At 39.6% G+C, this 27,768-nt stretch overlaps 1 protein-coding gene across 1 annotated transcript; it reads right to left on the bottom strand.

Annotated features, from left to right (window-relative positions):
* Positions 1-782: 782 nt before the first annotated feature.
* LOC140478790 (claudin-11-like) lies at positions 783-27,768 on the bottom strand. Its single transcript, XM_072572174.1, has 3 exons — positions 27,264-27,768; positions 7,292-7,456; positions 783-6,010 (listed from the first exon to the last, which is right to left on the bottom strand). Exons 1-3 carry the CDS (start codon positions 27,487-27,489, stop codon positions 5,757-5,759), a joined length of 645 nt encoding a protein of 214 aa, XP_072428275.1. The 5' UTR covers positions 27,490-27,768; the 3' UTR covers positions 783-5,756.

A 27,768-nucleotide genomic window follows, 5' to 3' on the forward strand; every position in this document is an offset into this window, starting at 1 on the left:
TTTTTCAAATCCCTCCATTGTTTTGCTCCCAATCTATCTCTGTTACTTCCTCCAGCTCTTCCAACCTCTAATGTATCTGCAATCCTCTAATTGTGGCATGTTAGCATTCATGATTTTAATTGCTTAGAGTTGCCTTGCCTGAACTCCAGAATTTTCTCAGTAAATCCTTCCACACTTTTATTTCATGTTTTTCTCACTTTATGTTGTAAAGTGAGGCTGTTTGTAATTTTTGTACCCATCCCCTTGGTGGAGCAACATAGAATGGACATTATTCAGAACTGGGCAGAAGTGGGTACTGCAGATGCTGGAAATCTGAGTCTAGATTAGAGTGGTGCTGGAAAAGCACAGCAGGTCAGGCAGCATCCGAGGAGCAGGAAAATCGATATTTCAGGCAAAAATCCTTTATCAGGAATGAAGCGCATTATTCAGGGCTCCTGACTCATTGTTTCTGTGCAAAATCTCAAGTATCTCAGGAAACTGTAAGTGTGGTTCATGAACTCTGCAATCTCCCAAAATTTAATCATACTTCATAGATTTTGTGGATGATATTCTCATCACTGAACAGCTCACATGTTTGGGCCTTCCATCACCAAAGTGTTAATTAATAATTATGACATTGCTCAGTGAGGGCCTCAATTCATATCACAAAATGATAAGTCATTAATTGGTGTCTTGAGACCTCTGGGCATTTCATGATATTGTTCCTTTCTGAATGAAAAGATCAATATTGTATTGAAATTTGTGAACAATGCCCTGCCATATACTTACATAGAGACAACTGATGAAACAAACTTGCATTTGTTTTTTATTGTATAATCATACAACCAGTGAACAGATTACATATGGAAAGTGTGAATTGTTTACATTTTCAACACATCACATGTAGAATGTAATTCCTGCAGATGCTCCTTGCTCACATCAATTGTTACCTTGATCCTTATCCATGAATTCAGTTTGCATTTTGCAAACTTCATAGACCACTTTCCTAGATATTTATATTTCAGCTATAAAAAATGATTGATCATCTTTCAGCATTGGCATAGCCAGTCATAACTAATTGTAACTGTTGTTTAACAAACCAGCCTAAGTATCACTGCATGGCCTTATCATATTGTGTTCCTTCATCTGTAATCAACATGGTCAATGTTGTGTTGACATTTATTTACAATAAGTTACTAGCAATATACAGATCAGTTGGCACATCTTCCCATCCTCCTCCAACCCAATGTGGTAGACATATGGAAAAATCTCCTCGGAGAAACAGAATTTTTCAAAACTGTGTTATAGAAATATCTGATTAGGAACACAATTAAAGAACACACTGACTAAGGGTTACATGGAAGAACTGAGTCGAGGCAGATGTAGGCTTAGAGGAGAATGGATATTGTACCTGGGTATGTGAATTGCATTAACATCATACATTTAGTCTTACTTATATATTCCCATTGTAAATTCCTGTACCAACAATCATAATTGGAACTCAATATACATGCTGGAGGCTATGTAGACTACATTTATTGATCACTGTAGGAAGGAAACCATTTAGTCCATTATGCTTGTATGAGATCTTTTAAGGACTTATTCAGTTAGACCCAATTTTCTGCTGTTTACCCGGAGTCCTGCACATTTATCTCTTTCAAGTCTGCATCCAATTTTGTTTTGAAGTTAGTCATGAATCTGCTTCCAACATCTATTCAAGTGGTGCATTCGAAATCAAAAGAACTCATTGTTTAGAAACAATTTTCCTTTTGTGGCATTTATTTTACTTCGTGTATATCCGTGTTCCCTGGTTACTAAGCTTCCTTCAAGTGAAAGCAAAGACTTTTTATGATTTTGAATTCCTTAACTATGTCTCCATTTTAACATTCTCACTCAGAAACAGAGGTAGATCATCTGGCCATTGAGTCTGCTCCACCATTCAGTGAGATCATTGCTGATCTGATAATCCTCACCCCTACTTTCCTTTCTTGTCACCATAACTCTTGATCCCTTTACTGATTAAAAGATTGTCTATCTCAGTCTTTGGATATATCCAATGACTTAGCCTTGACAGGCCCCTATGGAAACAAATTCTTCAGACACATTATTTCTGACAGAAGAAATTCCTACACAACACTGTTTTACAGGAAATGGGTGACCCCTCACTCCGAGATATATCGCTGTTTCTGGACTGTCCCCTAACAGGAAACAATCTCTCTGCATTTACCTTGACAAACCCCAAATCATCCTCTATGTTTCGATAAGGTCACCACTCATTCTGTTAAACTCCAAACTCCAAACTTCTCAACATCATGTAAGAAAATCCATCCATGTCTGGGAACACAATATTCCAGACAAAGCCAAGGCAATGATTGCTGATCCAATTTTATGAGTATATATTTGAGTAATGCTGAGAAAAGACAAAATAGGTGGCAGCCATTCACTGGTGCATTTCTCAGGGCTATGTGTTGACCAATCCAATTCAACATGCATGTTTTAAATTTTAAATAAAGCCTGACAGTTAACTGTCAATCGTCATTAATTGGTGAATTCTCCATGCCAGCACTCTTCCCTCATACAATATAAATATTGGTTTTCTTCATTTTTGGGATTCTTGCAAATTGTCCTGATGAGTGCAAGACAAAAAGCTTTGACTGTATCTCTTTTTGGCAATACTCAAGTTGTATAATACCAAACAGTGGGTAAACCATTTTTAAGTGCAAATGTACCACCTTCAAAAGAAAACTCACCTTTCTGTTAAACAGTCAAAAGATCTATGAAAAAGTCCCAAATCCAGTCAATTATAGATGCTGTCTCCATGGGCAAGTTTCAGAGAATACAATCATAGAATCTCTACAGTGTCAGAGCAGGGCATTCAGCCCATCAAGACCACACTGACCCTCTGAAGAACATCCACCCAACTACCCTGTAAGCCTGCATTTCTATGGCGAACCCACTTAGTCTGCACATCCCTGGACACTATAGGCAATTTAGTATGGCCAATCCACCTAATCTGCACATCTTTAGACTGTGAAAGGAAACCAGAGCACCTGGAGAAAACCCATGCAGACTCAGGGAGAATGTACTAACTCCACATAAACATTCACCAAGGTTGGAATCAAACCTAGGTCCCAGCTGCTGTGAGGCAGCAGGGATAACTACTGAGCCAACATGCCACCATTTCTGCATTAAATTTCTGGAAAAAGGGTGTCAGTGCTAAATTCTCAAAGACATTCTCAAAGTATGGGGTGGCTTTGCCTGCAGTGCTCACATTTTATGAATGAATGAAGAAGTTTTTCAGCCAGAATATGTGACCCTCCCGACACTGTCAATTCATGAAATGAGTAGGTACAACATTTTAAATCTGGAAGAGATTAGTCAGAATCCAAAAGCCATCACAAGTTATTGGTTTCAGTATTTTTGTTTTTCATGTCAATCTGTGTGTTATCAGAAAAATGAAGCATCACATAAGACACTTTTTCCAATTGATCAAATGTTAAATACGTCATACAGAACACAGAAAATATAATCAGGAGTAGGCCATTCAGCCCAAAGAATCACACGATCATTCAATTCCTCAGAGATTGAAACATTCCATATCCAAAGCAACAAGACTTGGACAATATCTGGGTTTGAGCCGACAGGCAATGGCAACATTCACACCACACAAGTGACAGGCGATCACCATCTCCAACAGGAGGGGATCTGACAATCACGCCTCAACTTTCAAAGGCATTATTGTCACTGAATCACCCATTCTCAACATCCTGGGGATCACCATTAACCAGAAACTGAACTGGACCAGCCATTTAGTATGCCGAGGCTCAAAGGGCAAGTCAGAGCCTAGGTACCTTGCAGTCAGTAAATCACCATCAGACTCTGCAAATCTTGTTCATCACATACAAGGCACAAGTCAAGAGGGTGATGGAACAATTCATACTTGTATGAATGCTCAACAGGCTTGACACCATCCAGAACAAAGCAGTCTGCTTGATTGGCCTTACACCTACAAATGTTCACTACCTCCACACCAATGCTCAGTAGGAGCTATTCCATGAAGAAATAGATAACACCTTCTATACACTTGACGAATACCACCTAGGAGGACAAAGGAAGCAGATACACAAGAATATAGACTCCTACAAGTTTCCCCTCCAAACCACTCACCATCCTGACTTGGAAATATATCCCCATTCCTCACAGTCACTGGATCAAAATCCTGGAACTCCCTCCCATCAGTATTTTGGGTCTACCTACACCACATGGACTGCAGTGGTTCAAGAAGATAACTCACTACTATCTTCACAACAATAATTAAGGATGGCAATTAATGCTGGCTTAGGCAGCGAAGTACAAAACCTACATATGAATTTAAAAAAGGTGATTTTCTCTGCCAATGGCCAACTCTTGCTCTGTCCTCCAAATCTCTTGACACCTTTCACCTTAGTGACTTAGCCTTTACGGCCTTCTGTAGTTCGCCATCCTGCACTGAAGAGATCTCCCCTCATCTCAGTCTGAATCTCAGTCTGAAATAGCCTACTGTATATGCAGAAACTGTAGCCCCTTCTTCTCCTCTCCACACCATGCCCCCCCCACCCCCACCCCAGCACCACCATCCCCTCCCCCAAATCCCGGCCAGGGAAACATCATCCCTGCATCCAGTTTGCCCAACCCTGTATTTTTTAATATATAGAATGGATCATTTGCGATGTCCAGTTCTTTCTCAAGGTCAGCTCCTCTCGATTTCAATTGATTTCTTCATAGTTTAGCAAAACTGAGGAACTATTCATGAGTTTGATCAATTTTCATGTTAATATATGTAGCAGAACATCGAGTGAATAAGAAAAGAAATCTGCACGGTCTAAAGGAAAAGGGTTGTGTGATGTGAAAAAATTTCAAGGAACTCATATCATAATTCAATACATCAGACCAACGCTATCAAACTCCTTTTACCAACTCGCTCAAATCATCCAATTGCCTTGACACAATTTACATTGTTCACTTCAATGTCCTCTCCTAACTTTTTCAAAAGGTCAATTTGCCTTTTGATGAGTATGTGCCATTTAGCTTCCTTTCTTTCTCCCAATATCCTGGAATATATCTACTAATCTTTTAAATTTGGTCTTCTGGCAATTTAAGGTTTACTTTTACAGCCACTGCTTCCTCCCCTTATTGCTCCCTTGCTCTTTTTGAGGCTCCATTGTAGTTAACAAGTTATGTGCAAATTCACCAACGCAGAACAGGGCCTGTGCAAGCCAACAGGGATCAGAGGCTAGGTAAAGATCTAGATAAAGAACATCAGTATATTTTCAGATTTTCAGTTTAGTTTTGAAGGTTATTCCCAATTTGGCAATTGAGAGGCTGCATAATACTGTTTGAGTTACAAATCTTTTATATTTTACTGACAAATGCATTTTAGGACAGCAACCAATCAATAACTATTTTGCTTTATACTGTCTCAAATCCACAACCTGACACATCTAAATGAATCCAGACTGGCTGTTATTAAACTGCAGATTTGATGCATGAGATTGGACATTAGTTTTTATATCTTTTCTTGCTGAAGCAAGAGTTGGTGGTTATCATAATTTAACATTATCCATGACAAAATCACAATTAAAATCACAAAACTAGGGTTTCTTCTTCTGCTCAATGTGAAGTAGAACTTCAATCTGCATTGTCCTTCAAGTTAGGGAAGAGTGTGTTTTAAGGTGGGCATTTGCCATGGGTTTTATGTGTCCCTTGATGCACAATCTGTTAGAGCTTCTCTTTGTTCCTTAGACGTGTGCACTTTTGGCATGTGTTGGGTTTGTTGACGAGGAGGAGGAGGAGGAGCCTTGTGAAGTGTAGTAATACTGGTTTTCCTGGCGTTGTGGTGAAGGACTGGTGCAGCAGGCGATCACTGTTCCCCCGAGCAGACACAGCATGGTGCCTATCCAACCCACAAAGAGAGAATAGCCGAAATTGAAGAGGCGTGCATTTTGGTGGACTCCCACTGGGAACCAGATTGTGGCAACAGCCGCACAAATTGCTGTAAAATACAAACACATGTGAGACCATGCACTTATGTAACATCCTTGACAATGTCTTACAAACAATCATTTCTAAATCCTCTCTTGCTTTCCCTATCCAACTAGGGCCTTGTCAAACAAACTAAAGCAATTTGCATTTCAATAGTGCTTTCCATGACCACAAGATGTTCCAAAGCATTTTGCGATCAATTAAGTCGATTATCAAAATTAGTCACTGTTGCAAAGAAGAAAAAATGACAGTTAATATTTAGTTAGCAAGATTCCACTGACAGCAATGAGGTAATGTTCAGATAATCTATTTTAGTGATATTGGTTGAGAGGTAAATGCTTTCAAGGGCACCAGCAAGAACTCACTTGTTACAGAGTTACAGAGCCATACAGCACAGAAACAGACCCTTCGGTCCAACTCACCCATGCTGACCAGGTTGCCCAAACTAAACTAGTCCCATTTGCCTAAGAGAACAAGTGGAACTGGCTTACCCAATCTAAATTTTGTGCTCAAATCTGGGAAGGACTTGAAAACTATAGCTCTCGCAGTGAGGTGCAGCTAATGCCAAGTATTCTTCAAAGTAAGATCAGTTAAAGGAGAGACTCATTTCATGCCAAGTTTTAAAGACCCACTAACTGTTTATGGATTAGGAACTATGATCACTCACCAGAGAGAGGCCAGGATAAGAAGGTAAGGGACTGCCCTTTCGATAAACAGACTCTTTCCTGAATTCAGAACAATCCTGATTTTTGTCACAGTTCTCTCTAAATGAGATTGTCTAAATAGCACAGTTTTATGTCCTGGGCAGACAGATGCATGGAACTGGACTAAGCATGCTCCTCTTTGATCCCATGTAAAGGCTAAGAGAAGTGGATCTTCACTTGTTCATTCTATTCTGGGTTCAAATTCGAATCACAGGGATTGAAATTAGATATACTAACTCTCAACGAGACTCAACTTCTTTCTCACTGAGGTCTTGGGATGACGGGAAATGGTGATGTGGGGGTGCATCTTTGCCAGCAGTTGATCTGGAACCTATTAAACCAGCCATCCATTTTTTAATGATCTTATTTTCTAATGAAAATCCTAATAGATCATTAATGTGAATGCACAGTGATAAAGAGCAACTTCTCCCTTTTGCATATTTTCTCCAGATAGGAGAGAGCTTGTCCATTAAGCAGAAATAATTGGGCAGTGACAAGGCTGTACCCAGCACTATCTACTGAATGATGATGCTTATCCCCTTGCCTAATGATCAGTTACAATGACAGTCTGGTGATCTGTAACTTACCCATTAGTATGTACAAAATGGAACCCAGTAAGGATTGCTTGTGCTTGGAAGAATGGGATTCAGCTCCGAACCGCATACACGGTAATGATGTGAGTATGAGGAGAGTTGCCGGCAGTCCCAAGATGGAGGCAGTAATCATCAGGGCTCGGCTGGTCTGAAGGTAGGCTGCATGAGGGAAAAACAGCTATCATTCAAATACCCAATTCAGAGGTGGTGGAGATCATTCAAAACCAAGTAAGCTGATTAGTGAAGGAGTTATTGATTTGAAAGCTGGGTTGGTATTTATTTTTAGTTTGTTCTTAATGGTGGATAAGTACAGAAGGGATAGAATCAGAGGATCATGGAACTTTATGGTATCAAAGATGGTGGTTTGGTCCATTACTTTGTTCTAGCTTTTAGAAAAGTTTGAAGATGATAAAACAATGTGATGCTCAGCAAAATTTGGGATCCATAGATTTATAAACAGTGGAATAACATATAAAAATGAAAGTTGGATTCAAACTTTATAAATCACAGGTTACGGTTCAGCTGGAACATTGTGTCCAATTCTGGGCATCGCAATCTAAGAATTACGTCAATACCTTGGAGATGGTGCAGGAGAGATTTACTATGATATTTGAAAAGATGAGGGGCTAGAGAGATACAAGAAGCTAACATTGTTTGGCTAGAGCAAAGAAGATACATGAAAGTTAAAAATTGTCTTTAAGAGAGAAAATAGGGAGAAATAATGGGAAGAGTGACTGTCATCAAAATTCTTTAATTGCCAAAATATTCATGAGGACCATGAGGAGAAATTTTCTATGTTGAGAGTTGTTATGATCTGGAATGCATCGCTTGGAAAGGTAGTAGAAGTAGATTTAATGATAACTTCACAAGGAATTTGGCTGTATTAGAAGTATCGAAGAGGATAGTGTAGTTGGTGTTGTTGACATCAATTTTAGTAAGGCATTTGATCTCACATGCCAGACTGGTCAAAATGTAAAAGCCCATGGGATGTGGACTAATGTGTGAAATTGGATCCAAAATTGGCTTACAGTTATAGGAAACAAAGAGCAATGGTTGATGGCTGCCCTTGTGAATGGAAAGCTATTTCAAATATTGCTCTGCAGGGTTTGGTGTTGGGACCTCTGCTGCTTGTTTTATACATTAACAATTTAGACTTGAACATGGAAGTCACAATTGGGATATTTGTAGACGACACAAAAATTGGCTGCATAGTGGACGGTGTTGAGGATAGCTATATGCTCCAAAATAATACATTAGGTTTGGTGGAATGGTCAGGAATGTGGCAAATGAAGTTCAACTCTGACAAATGTGTGGTAGTGCATTTTTGGAGGTCAAACAGTAAAAAGGAATACACTATGAATGGGAACTTACTGAGAGGGGTAGATGAAGTGAGAGATCTTGGCATGCAGGTGTACGGTCCCTAAATATGGTAGTACAGGTAGATAAGATTGTAAAGAAGGCAAACAGAATGCTCTCTTTCACTGGCAGAGGTAGAAAGTACAAATGTTGGGATATAATGGTGAACATGTGTAAGACACCGGTGATGCCACAACTGGACTATTGTCTGCAATTCTGGGCACCACATTACAGGAAGGATATAATTCCTCTGGAGAGAGTGCAGAGTAGATTTACTAGAATGTTAATTGGGCTGGATAATTGCAGCTACAAGGAGAGATTGGAGAGGTTGGGATTGTTTCCTTGAAACAGAAAAGGCTGAGGGGCAACATGATTAATGTATACAAAATTGTGAGGGGTAGAGATACAGTAGACAAGGGGAACCTGTTTCTCTTGGGAGAAAGTTCAAAAATTAAGACTCATAGATTCAAGCTAAGTGGCAGAAGGATTAGAGGGCACATGAGTAAAAACTTTTTTATGCAGAGAGAGGTGGGTGTCTGGAGTTCACTGTCTGAGTTGGTCGTGAAGGCAGAAAGCTTACAGCTTTTCAAACCTGGATCTGCACCTTGAGCGCATAAGGTACAGAGATATGGGCCTTGTGTGGGAAGATGGTTTTTGAAAGGGCATCTGGGTGTCTTTAAGTTGGCACGGACAAGATGGGTCAAATGCCCCCCTTCAGTGCTGTATTATTTCTCTGGTTTCAATGGCTCTTAAATGTCCAACCCTTGCCACTCAATTCTTCCTGTGAAATCCTTACCATGCTCTGCACATCCCATCCCTTCCAATCCTCAACTATCATCAGACCCCTTCTGCTCATGCTATCCTGTTCACCTATTCCAAGGCTACCAATGCCCTCAGTGACATTCCATCTTTCCTTTCCTTCCCATGTTCTTCCTTCCTTTCTATTTAATTCTTTCTTCTTCCGATGCATTCTCCTTGCTTTCCACTTTTTAGTCACTGTTTTTGCACTGGAACACAAGACAGTTGCATGTATAAAGGGTAGGAACTGAGTGCATTACCTTGCCATGTAATGATATACCAATTACATTTCATTATTTATACTAAATAATTATTTATATCTGCTAAATAAAACAATATAATATAATTAGTGTCATGATTGTATTGAGGTCAGCCAAGTGGTCCTGGTTCTGGCTGTTAATCTGGTGCAATCAGAAAGCCCAGGCTGCCAGTTAAGAACTGGAGTGTCAAAGGTAATGTTCACTCTGAGAGCTGGCTCTGAGGGAGCTGGATCAGTGTCAAGGACTCTCCACAGTGTCAAGGACCCTCCACATTGACTTGGTGAGAGGATAGTGGTTTCTATCGAATTGTTTCAATCAGATTAGTTATACTAAATGTTGCACAAATCTTACATAGCCTGAGAGTACTGGTTCAGACAAGGATTATAATTACTTGGTTGCAGAAGTGGATGAGTTTAGAAGGGGTCGACCCAAAGTGTTAAAGCTTCGCAAAATAGGAGTGTAATATTGGAAAACAGACAAAATAAACTTCTGAAACTTCTAAGCATTTTTATCATTGCGCTTTTGCAGTCCGTATGACTACTGAACAACTAAAACCCCTGTCTTTCACCCAGGGCTGAGTGCTGTTAACTCATTTTGACTTAATTGCTTGAGGATTATCCATCTCCTGCAACGTGCATGGAAGGAAGACATTCAAAGTCAGGAAAGGAAATCCCAGCATCGACTGATTCATCTAGTTCCAGCACATTTCCTGTTAGATCATCAGGCAGAAATATAATCCAACTGTAGTAGGTCCAGAATTTAAAATACTGCTTGTGGTTGTGTTCTGTTATGTAGGTCACTGAACTGTCCTTGACATTGGGATGAGAAAGGGAGCAGGGTGCTTTGAGTGAGGTGTTTCAGAACATGCTGAGAAGATGCTGAGATATTGGAAGAATTTGGATCCATGGGGTTGCATTTTGTGGTGGGTCAGACATGACATTCCACAATCTGGCACAGATTAATAAAGCCATTATCTCTTGAAAAGATGGCATTGAAAACTAAAGGAATCAAGTCAAACTTGTATTGACCCTTGTATTGGACCACACTTAGTGTGCTAATTGTTGAAGGATATAGAGGCACCGAAGAAAGTGCAAACAAGATTTACAATGATGATACTGAAACATCAATCAAAAATGTATCTTTTCTCTAGAAAACAGAAGGGTAAATGATTACCTCAAAGATATTTGGGGGTGGCATGATGGCTTGGGGCAACACAGTGACTCAATGGTTAGCACTGCTGCCTCACGGTGGATCATACACTGTCTGTGTGAATCATGCATTGTCCTCTGACACTCTACAACAGTAGGTCACTCACTATCCTTTCACCTTTTGGGACAATGGGTCACAACACTGTCCCTTTACACTTTGGAACAGTGATTCACAGACAGTCCTATCACCCTCAAGGACAATGGATCACTCGCTGTCATTTCACATTCTTGGACAGTGGGTCAGAACAATACCCTTTCACCATCTGGAAAAGTGAGTCACAGACTGTCCTCTCACACTCCAGGACAGAGGGGATGGGGTCACACAATGTCATTTGACATTCTGGGACAGAGGCTCACCATTTTCCGTAAATCAGGAAAAGGGGCAGTGAAAAGAAAATAATGCAATACCAGGGTGAGACAAAGAGTGAAAGGAAGGGAGAAAGTGAATCATACAGAAATATACAAGGATCAAGCCGGAGAGAAAAGTGAAAGAGTTTTGAAGAATAGAACAGAATGTTAGCAATTAGATGCACAGCTGAAGAAAAAGATAGATATATCAAGGCCAGGAGGGGAAAAAAGAGAAAGAGACAGGGGATCAATTAAATTAAGAAAGGGTGACAGTGAAATGAAGAGAGACCAAATAAGTCAGGCAAACAGATGGGGAATATCTTAAGGCCACACATGTTGTAATATAAAAACAAGAGACAATACAAAAGGAAACCTGATCATCGCATTGTTGATGCTTGGATTGAACTGACAGCTGATATAATAGTCAGAACCCAGCTGCTATCAGGCTTTCAGGGATTACACAACAACAGCTGCAAAAACATTGACTTCAGCCACAATCTTCACTCACATGGTGCCATCTTTACCTTGACCTATTCTTGGAGTAATAACTGGGAACTGCGGCAAATTAAGAGCTTTATTTTATCCATAGTGGTGCAACTATGGTTGGAAAGGCTTGTTGAAAACAGCTCTGGGACTTTCCCCATGTCTGTCGGAAACATAGCACATTTTAGTCACAAAACTAAGAGAGATCGGGGAGCAAGAGACACTCGATAAATCAAGGTTCAGTGAGTTTGAAGGCTATGTGTTTGATTTCTACTCCAGTGGTTTTGGCTCCTAAACGAAACTGATCTTCCCAAAACAGAACTGAGGGAATGCTGCATCATTGGAGATGTTGTGTTTCAGATGAGATATTAAAACAATGCCTTTTCTGTCATCTCAGTGAATAAAAAAAATCCTGCTATCATTTCACAGAATAGTAGAATTTTCTGATACTTATTGTTCAACCGGTATCATTAAGAAACTCAGGCTACATTATTTCTGTTTGTGTGGTGTTGCTGTTAGCAAATTGGTGGCCACACTGCCCTGTTAGCACTGTAACTGCATTTGAATATATACTTCATTAACTGTCAAACATGTTGGACACCCTGAGGTTGTAAGATGCTCTGTAAATTGAAACTTCCTTCTCTCTTTATCATGGCTTTGAGTGCAGAGTGTGGCTTCTTTCTTGCAGGGTGTTAAACTTTATCAGGTGAGACAGGTTCAGTACATTCAGAACTAAATTCATTGCTCTACATTCATATAATCTGCTTCATGATAGAACCAGATCATTCAGCCACCTAGGCTTCTTTGTCATCTAAACTTCAGATGAGGCTCCTCCATCTTTAATTACTGTAAGAATATGAGATCAAAGAATATTTTGGTGGAGTAGACATTTCAAGAGTTAAATTGTTCTACAATTTTTGCTGGACAGCTTTTTTTCTGAAAAACAAAATGCTGCAGATTTTCTTCTGACTCAGCGTTCTGAATGCATTGGAGATGCAGCAAAATACACTTCTGATCATTCATAAAGACCAAGGGGAACTGTCTTCTGAACAGGGAGATCCTTAGAGATTCTGTAAAGTTTTAAAATATAATCAATCATAAACCATCTTCAGTAATTTTTGTGCACTAAACGATGATGCTGTTAAAATACTTGATATCGTCAAATGCCCGGATTGCACCATCACCATGGAAAGAGAAGCCAAGAACAGAATAAAACTTTTTGCTAAAAATGATGAGAGAGGCCCAAGCCATTGCCCAAAGACTAAAGTTACCAGTGTGTGTGTGTGTGTGCGCGTGTGTGTGCATGTATGACAGATTCATGTATGGATGGGGCCACACTAATGTTTCACACATTGTCAATGCAGATGATGGTCCATATGGGTCTAATTGTGCATGTGCATGGGGAAACAAAAGGAATTGGGTAATCCTAGTATTCAAAGGACAACAATAGGTAATGTTATTCTCATTTGCACTTTATGAACTACACTCAAATATTGAATTTATTAAAATCATGCATATTAAATAAAATCATAACTCCTTCCAATAAGAGTCAGCTTTAATGATTGGATAGGCAGCTCGGAGGAGCTATAAATAATTTCTGACCATAACAAGTCAGTCTGGAGACAACTAATGGTTACTACTAAATTTTCTGGTTAATGGAATCTGAGGATTGATGTGGTAACTGCCCAAGTAGTTACAAAGGCAAATTTTCAGGTGTGTAAGGCACGTTCTGACTAGCAGTTTTGCAGCAGTTTGTTAAGGTTTGTTAAGACAGACTGAAATGATGTCAAAATAACTAGAAATAAGAAGTTATCTGAAAAATTATGTGGAACAGATTTAGTATAATGACTTGAACTCTGTCTCTCTCTCTTTCTCTCTCTAAAGAAGCAGTGGAGCTAAGGTTGGAAGACTTAGTTTTACGAGGTCCTGAATTTGGAAATTTGAGAGGGCCAGAGATAGGAAATTTTAGAGGTCATGCATGACAGATTTATTTTAGTTTTTGAATGGTCCAGAAGGGGATTTATATCAAAGTAACCCTGCACTGATGGTAAATGTTTCCAGTGTGGAGACACGGTAGATGAAACATGACAGTTACAGAATGAATGGAAACTTGAAAGGCTACGAAAATTTTGTTTTCTGTGAAGATTCTCCTGTCCTTAAACATTTAGGAAATTGCAGCATAACTGTTCTTTAAAAGTCTGTTTTTTTCAAAAGAGCCCAATATTGAGTTTATATTTTCTGCTATCAGAGACACCCTTCAAGGAATCAATGTTTCTAAACTGAATTAACATTTGAATTCACTTGATTTGTATGCTTGTTTTAATTTAATATTTCACACCCAGAATTGAGGAAATCTTTGAATTGCATTGTAAATTAAAGATAATGTTGTGATTTACTTTTAATTAAAATTTACTTGTGCAATTGTGGAAAAGCACAACAGAGCTTGTTTTATAAAAGATAACCTTCTACCTTGAAGTTACAGTTGCCAAGGTCACTGGTGAAAATTCAATTCAAAACACTTTGTTTTAACAGAATTAAAATAAAAATAAATCTTCTGTTGTTTCATACTGTTATAATTAAAGTTATGTGTTTTTTTTACATTATTTTGAGCAGTTTACTGATGACATGAAGATATGCAGTATAATACGCAATATAGATGGAAATGTAGAAAAGTGTTGTTGATAGATTAAGTAAATAGTAAAAATCTGAAGAATGGTTCAAAGTAGGGAAAGTGAATTACATCTGTTTTGAACCTATGAAGGAAAGAACAGAGTACTGTCTAAATGGCGAAAAGATAAGAAACAATGGCGATTGAAAAAGTTTGTATATATAAATCATTAAAATGCCAGTGTTAGGTCATAAAGTAATAGAGTAATACAGCTCAGAACCATATCCTTCAGTCCAACTTGTCTGTGTCAACCAGACATCCCATCTAACCTAGTCCCATTTACCAGAATTTGGCTCATATCCATCTAAACGCTTCTTATTGATATGCCCATCCAGATGTCTTTTAAATATTGTAATTGTTTCAGTATCAACCACTTCCTCTGGCAGCTTGTTCTGTAAACGCATCACCCTCTGTGTGGAAATGTTATTCGTCAGGTCCTTTTTATATCTTTTCCCTTTCACCTTAAACCTACGTCTTTTTGCTTTGGACTCCCCCACCCTCAGGAAAAGGCCTTGGCTATTCACCTTATGGCCCTCATGATTTTATAAACCTTGATCAGGACACCAAAACGTCTGTGAGACTTCAGAGAAAGATGCCTTAGCCTATTTAACATTTCTCTATAGCTCAAACCCTCCAGTCCCGGCAGCATCCTGGTAAATCTCTACATTAAACTCATCTGCCACTCCTCGGCCATTGGCCCATCTAAGCAAGGTCCCTTTATACTCTGAGAAAATCTTCTTTACCGTCCACTACACCATCTATTTTGGTGTCATCTGCAACCTTACTAAAAGTACGTCCTATATTCACATCCAAATCATTTATAAAAATGACAAAAAGCAGTACAGAAAATAGAAAAAAAGATCAAGTTAGATGTTGATGACAAAAGTACAGAGGAGTTAAAGTTATGCTTCGGTTATACAAAACTCCAGTCATGCCATATCTGGAATAATATGAACTGTTCTGCAAATTTTTTCTTTGGAAGGATGTATTTGTCATGGAGAGAATTCAACACTTAGTGATTAAAATTGTATCTGGACTCCAAAGCTTAAACTTCAAGAAGAGATCAAATAAAAACAGAAAATGATGGAGAAACTCAGCAGGTCTGGCCACATCCTTGGAATGAGAAACAGAGTTAATGTTTCAGTCTGATAAGTTCTGAAGAAGAGTCACATTGGACTGAAAACATTAACTCACTTTTTGTGCTTCTCCAGTATTTTCTGTTTTTTTAAGGTTAGATTAGGTTCCCTACAGTATGGGAGAGGTGCCCATCTTCAGCCTTACTCTGTCATCCTGATCAATCTTCGTCTAGTGATTAGATTAGATTCCCTACAATATGGAACAGACCCTTTGGCCCAACAAGTCTACATCAACCCTCCAAAGAGTAACCCACCCATATTTAACCCTGACTAATGCATCTAACACTATGGGCAATTTAGCATGACCAATTCACCTGACTTACACATCTTTGGATTGTGGGAGGAAATCAGAGCACCCGGAGGAAACCCACACAGACACAGGGAGAATGTGCAAACTCCACACAGACAGTCACCCAAGACCGGAATCAAACCCAGGTCCCTGGCACTGTGAGGCAGTAGTGCTAACCATTGAGCACTGTCTCACCCCTGAAGTTTTCACTTCAGATCTCCAGCACCTGCAGAAGTTTGCTTTTATTTAAGAGATTAAATAGACTAGGGTTGTATTGCTTGGAATATATGGTTTAAATAAGCAGTAATTTTATCACAACTTTCAAGATATTAAAGGGATCCAACAGATTGTGAGAAATTTCCAGTTTGATTACAGTTAATAATTGGATTTTGTATATACATTAATAAATAATAAAAAATGATCTCGAATGGGATAACTCAGAATAGGGGAGATTGTATCCCTTTTCTTCAGTAAAAACTGCCAAATTGCAGTGTACTGCTTTGGTTCCAGGAGCTGTAACCCTGTCACATTTTCTCTTTTTTTATCAGAATACTTTGGTTTAACTGTGAAAGCTGAATGATTCATCAGTTCTTTTTCTTATATCAATTGGATAGGTGTTTGATGAATAAAAGGGAAAATTATACTATTTACTTTTTACTGCTTTACTTTATGTGCTTTATATTGTGTTTAATTCATAAAACATCTTTTTTTTTCTTTATTCAATAACAGAATGTGACCTTTGCATGTTAGGCTGGCATTTATTGTCCATTCCTAGTGCTCTTGAGGCTGAATTATTGAGGTTAATGAACATGTTAAGTGTGAACACTAGACTCATATTATAGTCAAGGTAATATTATGGTTGTTGTAAATTATGTAAGAGTCTCTAGTTTCAGACATTAGACAGACACAGTAATAATTGGCATGGAATCATCCTGGTGTTACTGGAATGTATGAGAAAATAGGAATTGCTATTGCTATTCAGCAGCATGATAGCAATCCAAAAAGTGTTAATAGTGGTGGTCTAAATGGTCTTTTAACTTACTGTATGGCAGTTCATAGAGATGGATAACAACTTGATAATATTTTTGTGCCTTCATCATTCATGTTTTGAGAACTGGAAGGCAAAGAGAAGCTGACATTTCTGTTAAATATCATGCAACTTTAAAAAGATTTTAAAAATTGACAAAAGGCAAAGGAGTGTTTGGTTTTATTAGTTGAGAAAGATTTGATAAGTTCACATGAATTGAATTAATGGTGTTTAGAAATATAAACATAAATCGGCTGAGGATCAAGGCTTACTCATACCTTAGAGTCACATGGTGGTTGCATTCAATTCTTAAGGGGGACAGTGAGCATCCAGAGGTTGTTGTACACATTGGTACCAATGACATATGTAGGAAAAAGGATGACGTCCTGAAGAGTCATTACAGGGAGTTCAGCAGAAGGTTAAAATGCAGGACCTCAAGGGTAGTAATTTCTAGATTAATTCCGGTGCCAATTGTTAGCGTGAATAGGAATAGGAAGGTTTGGCAGATGAATGCAAGGATTAGGAGCTGGTGCAGGGGGCAGGGATTTAGATTCTTGGATCATTGGATGTCTTCTGGGGTAGAGGTGACCTGAAAAGTGGGACTGGTTGAACCTGAACTGGAGAAGGACCTATATCCTGGCAGGGAGATTTGCTAGATCCACTAGGGAAGGTTTAGTCTAGACTGGCATGTAGGTTGGGATCCAAAGCAGGATGGAGACAAAAGAGAAGGTTGAGGACAGTACAGAAGTTATTGACACCAAGTTAAGTCATAAAGGCCATATTGCTTATCATAATATGAGATAGGACTGGTCCTCAAGTAAAAGTTCTGAATTGGAACAAGGCCAATTTTGATGGTTTTAGACAGGAACTTTCAAAAGTTGATTGGGGGAGTCTGTTTGCAGGTAAGGGATATCTGGCAAGTGGGAAGCTTTCAAAAGTGCATTAATGAGGGTTCAGGGCCAGCATGTTCCTGTTAGAGTGAAGTGTAAGGCCAGCGGAAGTAGGGAACCCTAGGGAACTGGATTTGTTGAGGCTCTGGTCAAGAAAAGGAAGGAAGCATATGATATGTATAGGGATAAAATGATCCTTGTGGAATATAAAGGGTATAGGAGTACTCTTAAGGGACACATCAGGGTAGCTTAAGGGGATATAATATGACATTGGCAGATAAGGTAAGGGAGAATCCAAAGGGATTCTACGACTACATGAAGAGAAAAAGAGTAACTAGTGAGAGAATAGGGCCTCTTAAAGATCAACAAGGTAATCTATGTGTGGAGCCACAACAGAGGGTGAGATCCTAAATGAATATTTTCTCATTAGTATTTACCATTGAGAAAGATATGGATACTAGGTAAATTGGGGAAATAAATAGTGATGTCTTCAAGAAAATCCACATTACAGAACAAGAGGCGCTGGAAGTTTTAAAACAAGCTAAGGTAGATAACTCTTTGGGACCTGATGAAGTGTATTCCAGACTCTGTCGGAGGCTGGGGTGGGAGTTAACATTGTAAGGCCCTAGCAGGGATATTTGTATCATCGATAGCCACAGGTGCCTGAAGGTTGTTGTGCCATTATTTAAGAAAGGCTGCAGGGTCTCATCTGGCACAGGACCATCTGGCGAAGTTTAAAAAAGGGGCATCTTCAGTGTGCCCCAAATGTAGAATAAGTGTAGATACTCTTGCCCATTGCTTCTGGACATGCCGCAGGCTCTGTGTTTACTGAAGCGTTGTGGCGGGAGAGATAGGGCGGGTATTGAGGACTTAAATCAAAGTAGACCCAATATCTCTCCTCTTAGGTCTTTAGACGGGCATGGGATGAAACTATTTAATATTCTTGCATACTGTGCACGGAAGAATATTCTGATGAATTGGGTGTCTGAGAACCCGCTGGGCATGCTGGGATGGCAGAAATTAATTATGGAGCACAGTCCCTTGGACTTTTTTACAAACATGGTGCACTACACAACAGACCATTTTTATAAGACATGGCAGCCCTGCTTGAGTTATTTGGAAACAGATTTGTCAGTTGTTTTAACTAGGGCATTTGTTTAACCAGGATGGTTAGATTTGTCAAGCCCTGGGCCTTGGAGGGGGTATCCTGAGTTAATACGGGTATATATACAATGCTTCTATCCTCTGGGAGCTTTGTGCCAAGCATAGCTGTTCTGTATTCTGTGTTTTTTTTGGGTTTTTTTGCTTTTTTTTGGTGTTGCTTTGTACAGTGTTAGGGTTTGTTTTGTATTAGAGAGTAGGTTAATAGTTAGAAGACCGTAGTTGTATTGTAATTTGTGTTTTTTTTTTCTTTTTATTATACTGATATTTGTTATTGATTGTATTTTTCAATAATTTTATTTGTTTTGCAAAGTTAAAAAAAAATTTGCTAATAAATATATTTCCAAAAAAAAGGCTGTAGGGAAATGCCTAGGAACGACAGACCTGCGAGCCTAACATCTCTTATGGGTAACTTATTTGATTGGCTTTGGAGAGGCAGGATCTAAAGGCATTTAGAGAGACAAGGACTCATTTGGGAAAGGCAGAATGGCTTTGTGCTTGTGAACTCATGTTTCATGATTTAATTGAGCTTTTTGAAGGGGTGACTGTGAAAGTGATAAGGACAGTGTGGTAGACATTGTCTACATGGACTGTTGCAAGGCTTTGGACAAGATACCACATGGTGGGTTGTTGAGTAGGGTTTAATCTCATGGGATCCAGGAACACTAATTAGATAAAAGAATTGGATTGATGGTAGAATACAGTGGGTGGTGATGCAAGGTTGTTTTTCAAATTGAGGCCTGTGACCAGTGGTGTGTCATAGCAACCAGTACTGCATCCATGGTTATTTGTCATTTATATAAATGCTTTGAATGAGAATTTGAGAGGTATAATTAGTAAGTTTGCAGATGCAACCAAGATTGGTGGTGTAGTGGAAAATGAAGAAGGTTGTCTATGAATATAGGAAGATCTCAATCTTGAGGAATGGCAGATGGAGTTTAGTTTTGATAAATACAATGTTTAGCGTTTTGGTTGGTCAAACCAGGGTAGGACTTGCATGGCCAATGTAGGCCCTGGGGAGTGTGAGAGAAAAAAGAGATCTAGGGATACAGATTCATAACTCCTTGACAGTCGAGTCATAAGTAGACAGGGTGGTGAAGAAGGCTTCTAACATGTTTGCCTTCATCGGTCAGAGCACTGAATACAGGAGTTTGGTGAGGCCACATTTGGAGAACAGCATGCAGTTATGGTCATCCTACTATAGAAAGGATCTTATGAAACTAGAAAAGATTTAGTAGGATGCTACCCGGACTGGAAGGCTTGATTAGATTACTTACAGTGTGGAAACCGCCCCTTCGGATCAACACGTCCACACCAACCCTCCAAAGATTAACTCACCCAGACCCATTCCCCTACCTTTACCGCTTCACCTAACACTACAGGCAATTTAGCATGGCCAATTGACCTAACCTGCACATTTTTGGATTTTGGGAGGAAACCGGAGCACCCGGAGGGAACCCACGCAGACACGGGGAGAGCATGCAAACTCCACATAGACAGTTGCCTGAGGCGGGAATTGAACCCAGGTCTCTGGTGCTGTGAGGCAGCAGTGCTAACCACTGAGCCACCATGCCACCCACTATTTGAGTTATAAGGAGAGACTGGATAACCTGGGATGTTTTTCCTGAAGCCAAGGAGACTGAAGGTGTGACCTTACAGAGGTCTGTAAAGTCATGAGAGGCATAGGTAAGTAGATAGCCAGCAACTTTTCTTCATGGTGGTGCTGGTGCTGGTCAAAAACTAGAGGATTAATGTGAGATGAAAAAGGGTTCAGAGGGGCAATGTTTTTCATGTAGATTGTGCTGAGTGCAAGAAGTAGTGGTGGAGGTAAGTACAATTTTGTCATTTAAGAAACATTTGGACAGATACATGGGTGGGACAGGTATGCAGGTAAATGGGTGAAGATTAGAGTGGTGCTGGAAAAGCACAGCAGGTCAGGCAACATCCAAGGAGCAGGAAAATCGCATTTCGGGCGAAGGGCTTTGGGCTGAAACTTCGATGGATGTAAATAGACCAAATACAGGCAAATGGGACTAGATTAATTGTGTAAACTGGGAGGCCTGTTTCTATGCTATAAACCCCAATGACTCTATGACTCTAAATGTTTCAGCAGTATACTTCTAATTTCAACAGGCAGCTGTTTTCAGATTGCTGGATATAACTTTATGTATTGTTCAGTATTAATGTTTTTAACTTAAGTGGATCTTTTCCCAAGGTGAAATTGTGAACTGAGAAAATAACTCCTTGACATTCCAACCAGAGCACCTGTTATTTCTTTCTTCAAAAGAGGGAATGATGCTTTCACAGTCGATGGTAAAGTTTTGAGCAATGTGGGTTATGGTGAGATGAGTGGCAGCGTGGGTGAGATGTTTGATGGGGCCCATCTCAATGTTAATGTTAGCTGACAAATCCATCTCTTGTTTGCTTTTCTCAAGCAGCATGTAAAGATTCTTGCCAGACACTGGCAAGTTCCCAAATGGTGCTCATTATTGCTTATTAACTGCATTGTCAACAGCTCAAGTCATCATGGGTTGCTAGCTCATCAAACTCACTATAAAGCTCTGGACTGATAGTGTATAGGGCAAATATGGTGCTGGAGCCACGACTGCATGTCAATTCCAGAATCTCCTATAAGCAGCAAGTTTCTCCAGAGACAGGATGTGGTAAGGTGGGATAGGAATTGAACGTGATACTCACTATGAAGGGTCAAATGCTAATTACTGCAGTGAGGTAAAAACAAGGACTGCATATGCTGGAAACCAGAGTCTAGATTAGAGTGGTGCTGGAAAAGCACAGCAGGTCAGGCAGCATCCAAGGAGCAGGAAAATTGACGTTTCGGGCAAAAGCTCTTCATCAGGAATTAATGCAGTGAGTCAATTCGATATAGTGAGAAAATTCATTCAGCATTGCAGCAATAAGCAGTACACCAAACTCAACATGACTTCCACTTTTTCCAAAAACATTCCAATTGACCCCCACAAGAATGCATATGGTCAGGCAAGCAATTCTCCTTAGTCTTAAGAATTTAATAATTTTTCTGCAGACATCAAATGTCACAGCATGGTGACAATTGGATTAAAACTTTGCATTTCAAAAATGTTTCCTTATTTACTGGGACAGAAAGCTCAAGAGGTGAGTTGTAGAGGTTAACTCCAAGTATCTCTTTCTCTAATTGAAAAAAACGCCTACTTCCACCCCATAAGCAGCTGCCTCTGTCCATCTGCTGCAGAAACACTCGTTAATGGCTGTTAGCCCAGTTCAATATTTCCATTGACTCTCTGATCTTTAACCTTCTGTAAATGCAGTCCATATCAAAACTGTGCTGCCCTTAGCATCATCCATTCACTCATTACATGGAGGGTAAATTGTCACATGTGCCTCATCCTCTGTCACGCACAATCTTATTTTTTTCAAAATTGAAAAATATTTGATGTGAATTGCAATTTCATGTACTCAACAAAAGTAAAAGTTTACCTGAAGAATAAGGAGAAAATACATGTTTCTTTAAAAGAAGAAAGAAGACAGCAGCTTTGGTGCATCTATTTATGACCATGTATCAAGGAAGAAAGCTTCCAGGAGATAAAACAGAATATCAACAATCCTATCAATCCTAGCAACATGACTATGATAAAACAAACTCAGCCATAATGTGCTGGAGAATCAACGGTCAAGAGAGGCTTCCTCCCAGGCAGTATCTAATAAGGTGTGCAGGTCAGGCAGAGCTAAATCAGATGGAAAACAGTTGGAGTGTAAAGTGTGTGTGTGTCAGTGTGTGTGTGTGACACATGTCATGATTTACCCTCCATATGAGGAGTGAATGGATATTTCTAATGGCAGCACAGTTTTGATGTGGATTATATTTACAGAAGGTTGAAGACCGGGGAAGTCATTGGAAATTTTGATCTGGGATAACAGCGCTTGATGCAGATAGGCAGAGGCAGCTACTTATGGAGTGGAAGTAGATGGTATTTTTGATGGTATGTGTGTGAAATGGGAAATACAACTTGGGGTTCCATCAAATGGCAGAAGTCTGAGACAGTGAGGAAGAAACTTGTGGCTCATTTGGACTGGATGCCAGACACATTTGACAGCAGTGAGGCAGGGGAAATGTTGAGAGAAATGACGTGATTATGTTGTCATGTTGTAGATTAATTAACATGGTGTATCCTTCCAAAGCAGGGGAGGAAGAATTGAATGATTGGTGTTATTTGGTGGCAGCTGGAATAATTGTGTACACGCAGCAAAAGCAACCATTGTTGAAGATCCTCTGGCTGCAATAATTTCAGCAAGTAAGGAGCCAATACTAGGCATGCCAAGTGAGCTGGAAAATATATGAGGAGCATTGGAAGAAGATGGTGAAGGCAACCATATCTTAGATTGCAAAGGTCAGGGTGAGCAGCACACACCAATATAATTCTAATGATAATCATGGCTATGGTCTTTTGTTTTGTTCATCCCTTGAGATGAAGATGCCTGCATTCATTATTTGGGATGTTTGCCAGATACAAAAGTGACAGATGATATAAAGATGATGAAAATGAATTGTGTGTGGTTTAGATGATAGTAAGGGAGAGGTGCCCATCTTCAGCCTTACTCTGTTATCCTGATCAATCTTCATCTAGCGATTAGATTAGATTCCCCACAGTATGGAACTGACCCTTTGGCCCAACAAGTCTACATTGACCCTCCAAAGAGTAAACCACCCAGACCTATTCCCCTACCCTATATGTACCCCTGACTAATGCACCTAACACTATGAGCAATTAGCACAGCCAATTCACCTGTCCCGCACATCTTTGGATTATGGGAGGAAACCGGAGCACCCCGAGGAAACCCACGCAGACACGGGGAGAATGTGCAAACTCCACACAGACAGTTGTCCGAGACCGGAATCAAACCTGGGTCCCTGGTGCTGTGAGTCAACAATGCTAACTACTGAGCCACCATGTCACCACAAGGTGATAAGGTGGAACTAGACAGCTTGAGACAAATCAGGAGCAGTGGGTGAAGATGACAACTTTAGTGTCTTGTAGTGTTCACAACATCATTCTGGCTTATTTCAAAGCTGTTAGATCATAAATTGGTATCATCCACTCAGTTCACTCTCAATCAGTCTTTCTCTGCCCAGGTAGACAATCCATTAGCCACTGAGGGTATTAGGTACAAATCAATGGATTTAATTGGCTGTAGAGTTATATTATTGACCACCATCATATGCAAGCTGCAAATGACAATCAAAACAGGATAAGCCTTTCAAAAGAGTGCAATGAAAACACCAGTGAGGGTGCTATCCCTCCCCTACACCCATGTGTTAAAGTGCCATCTCAATCCTGATAGTATGATGAAATCCTGAAAGGAGGGATTCAAGTAGAGTTCCAGAAAATGCTTGGACAGATCTGAGAAGAGACAATGACTTTGAAGAGGAAATGCATGTTAGAGATGAGGTGCAAGTTTGCAAAAAAAAAGAGGCACTCTTTTCAGACTGGAAGAGAGATTCCCTATTTTATGAAAATAAGCCGAACCATAGCTGAGTTGGAACTATTCCTAATATCGGGAAGGGAAGTTGAACACTGGGGAGTTCAATGGAAACGTGAGCAATGAAGGAGGATGTGGATCTGGTAGCTGAGATTCTCTCAGGCACAAAGTGGAGAGGAATGGCCCATACCTGGAAAAATCATTTGAGTTCAGGATCACTCAGTATCACAGAATCGTTACAACACAGATGCAGTGATTCAGTCCATCATTCAGTAGTTTTGTCCATAGCAACTTTCCAATGAGCATTATGCGTCAGTACCATTCTCCCACATTTTTGTCTTACTGTTGCACGTTGTTTTTATTCCATCATCCAATAGCCTCTTGAATGCTTCGGTTACCTTTGCATAGGACACGAGCAATCCCGAGGTGGGAGATTTGGCTTGTTGAATGAGGGTAATAGAAAAGTTTTCAAACTATTTTAATGCTGTTTGTGGTGACAGTAGTCAACTATGGATGGCTAAACTAGTGGCACATAGGGTCTGCTCAAATAGGTGCTACTGGGCGTGAAAACAGAGTACCTCCAGGATGGGCCAAGTTAAGAGCTTGTTTTTCAACAACAGCATTCAAGTTCAGAGGATGATTGTACAGAGTGTATTAATATTTGCTGGAGGGTAGAAAGCTAAAGGTTTGGGAATTTGTCATTTTGAAAGAACAGCTGTAAGTTACATGGTGATGTGGACACTTGTTAACAGGATTGACCACAGAAAGAAATGGATGGTTGGAAGAGGGTAAAGGCATACAATGATCCAATGTTCCATGGTGTCTCCATAAGTGAATAGGGGAGACGAGAGGAAGAGGTTTAGGCAGAACAGCTGGGCAGTTAGATCAGAGGAGAGAGAGAGAGAGAGAGAGAGAGGCTAACTGAGACAGAAATCAAAATCGTTGTGGGTGTGAAATCATAGGGTGGTGAGGATGAAGGAAGAAAGGGACATTGGAAATCTAATTGAGAATTAGGGGACAGCAAACACAGTGATTTTGAGAAGATGTGAGAACATTTTGAAAGAGAGCAAGGTTAAAAATCACAGCACCAGGTTATAGTCCAACAGGTTTAATTTGAAGCACTAGCTTTCGGAGCGCCGCTCCTTCATCAGGTGGTTGTGAAGGAGCAGTGCTCAGAAAGCTAGTGCTTCCAATTAAACCTGTTGGACTATAACCTGGTGTTGTGTGATTTTTAACTTTGTACACCCCAGTCCAACACCGGCATTTCCAAATCATGAAAGAGAACAATGTGCCATAAATGTAGGAGCACAAAACACAGTATTGATTGGTAATGTCCTCCCTTTTACTAATATTGAATTGCCAATTTCACTGGATCGATTACAATATCCTATATATGTTGCACAAACTAAAGCAAGGTGCATAATCTGTAAAGTGATGTTAGAGTCAATCAGGATGGAGAAATCTCAGGAACTGTGAGAATTACACAACCATACATTCACTTACTTCTTCATTAAGGGGAATAGGGATAGGGTCGGGGTTTTAATACTCCTGCTGAAAATCCACAGATAATTATTATATCTGCCAGAATGTCCACATATTCCTATCTGAGGCAGAAGCTGTAACACTGGGTCTCTTTGTTCAGAAACCATTTCGTTTCAAATGTACAGTTTTGGAATATTCAAGAATTCCCATCTGCACTCAGAAGAGTAACAAGTCCAAGTCAGCAGAAAATAGATTGTAAAAGAATAATAAATGTACACTTTTATACCAACTTTCACAACATCAAGATCCCTGAAGGCGACTTACAGCCAATGAAATACATTTCCAGTGTAGTCACTCTGTTGTAACAAATGCAGAAAATGTGCAGAGTGAGATCCCACAAACAATATGATATTCGCAACAAATTGAGGATGTATGCCATTGTGAATAGCTGTTTTCTGACCTAATTGTGCCATTAAATCTTTTAATCCACTTCATAGGTTAGATGGGGACTCATTTTAACAGCCCAGATGAAGATCTGAATTTCCAATAATGCAGTACTTACCCTTTCACTGTCTTGCGCTGGAGTATCAGCCTAGATTATGGGTACAGGTCTCTGGAGTACAACATGATCCACAATTTCTTTCTCAAGTTCAACCCGTTAAGTTATACAACATTACAACGCAGTACAGGCCCTTCAGCCCTTGATGTATTATAATTAATATTCAGTGAGAATAATCACATACCTTCCTGGAGGGAAGTAATGACAAATATGCAGAAAGAAAAATTGATAAAATGTTGCCCAGTTTTGAGTGAGTAACTACAAAAATGTTTAATGGCCTCATGTTAGCAAATATTAGTCAATGTCCTCATTGCATTCAAAGTGAGATTCAACTGGAGAATAATTATTTCAATGAATATTCCATATGCCAATTAGCAAGAAAAAATAAGGACACATGCAAATTAAATTTGCACTCAATATTTTACAACAATGTTAAACGGGTTAATGCATCAGGTAAACTAATGGAACATCAGGTGGAGTCATAAATTGGCTTCTGCAAATGGATTTGAAGAACATGATGATGGTTTGGAAGCACTCAGGCAGAGTAAAGAACCAGATATTGAAATAATGTATAAAATCAAGATTGGAACAGAGTAAAGGAGAAGCAAGAAGGGGAAGAGATGTGGAACAAAAAAGCAATTCCACAGCAAAGATGATCAGATAAAATAATGTGAAGGAAATAGAGAAAGAGAGTTGGCAAATAATATTTGTTTTAAAATGTGCATAAAAATATATATATGTCTAAGAATTAAAAGTACTTTGGGAAATATTAAAAACTGAAATGGGGTTAACAGTTTCATGAGACTAATAGTGATGGAGAAGTTACCTGGCATTGTCAGGATGTCCGTCAGGGTCTTGCAGTGATAACTGTCAGTTGATCGGTAACATTCAGTCCACAGTCCCTTTAATTTCAATCCATTGAAATGAAGGCAATCACTCACTCCTGTTGAGCAACTCTGAACCCATTCTTTGGTGATGGTGGCAATCAGAATCGCAATCCAGCCCAGGGAGCTCAGCATGAAACCCAGTAAATGCAGACACACAGATGACATTCTGTCTTCAACTAACTGAATAATTCACGAGCACAAAAATGTGGAAATATTTCAGACAGGTTCAGTTCCTCCTGTGAAATGTTCCTTCCAAAAATAAAAAGCTTGACACTGTCTCCAAGGCCTCTCAGGAAACACAAGGTGCCCAGAATAGGATCTGTGCTTGTTTTCAAGGTGAAACTCTCTTCAGTTGTCCGTGTTCTTCTTCGAACAAAAACCTTCAAGCAGCACGATCGCAGAAAGTGAAGTTGAATTCTAAACCAAACTATAAGAAAGTCTGAG

The sequence above is a fragment of the Chiloscyllium punctatum genome, chromosome 6 (genome assembly GCF_047496795.1).
Source record: "Chiloscyllium punctatum isolate Juve2018m chromosome 6, sChiPun1.3, whole genome shotgun sequence".
NCBI lineage: Eukaryota > Metazoa > Chordata > Chondrichthyes > Orectolobiformes > Hemiscylliidae > Chiloscyllium > Chiloscyllium punctatum.

Bases quoted from the DNA above. Each gene is read 5' to 3' on its own strand.
- LOC140478790 (XM_072572174.1), bottom strand. From the start codon at position 27,489: ATGTCATCTGTGTGTCTGCATTTACTGGGTTTCATGCTGAGCTCCCTG. The intron at 7,457-27,263 runs GTAACTTCTCCA...TCCCTCATGCAG, and splicing joins GGACATCCTGACAATGCCAG to CCTACCTTCAGACCAGCCGA. The intron at 6,011-7,291 runs GTAAGTTACAGA...TGTATTTTACAG, and splicing joins CATTTTGTACATACTAATGG to CAATTTGTGCGGCTGTTGCC.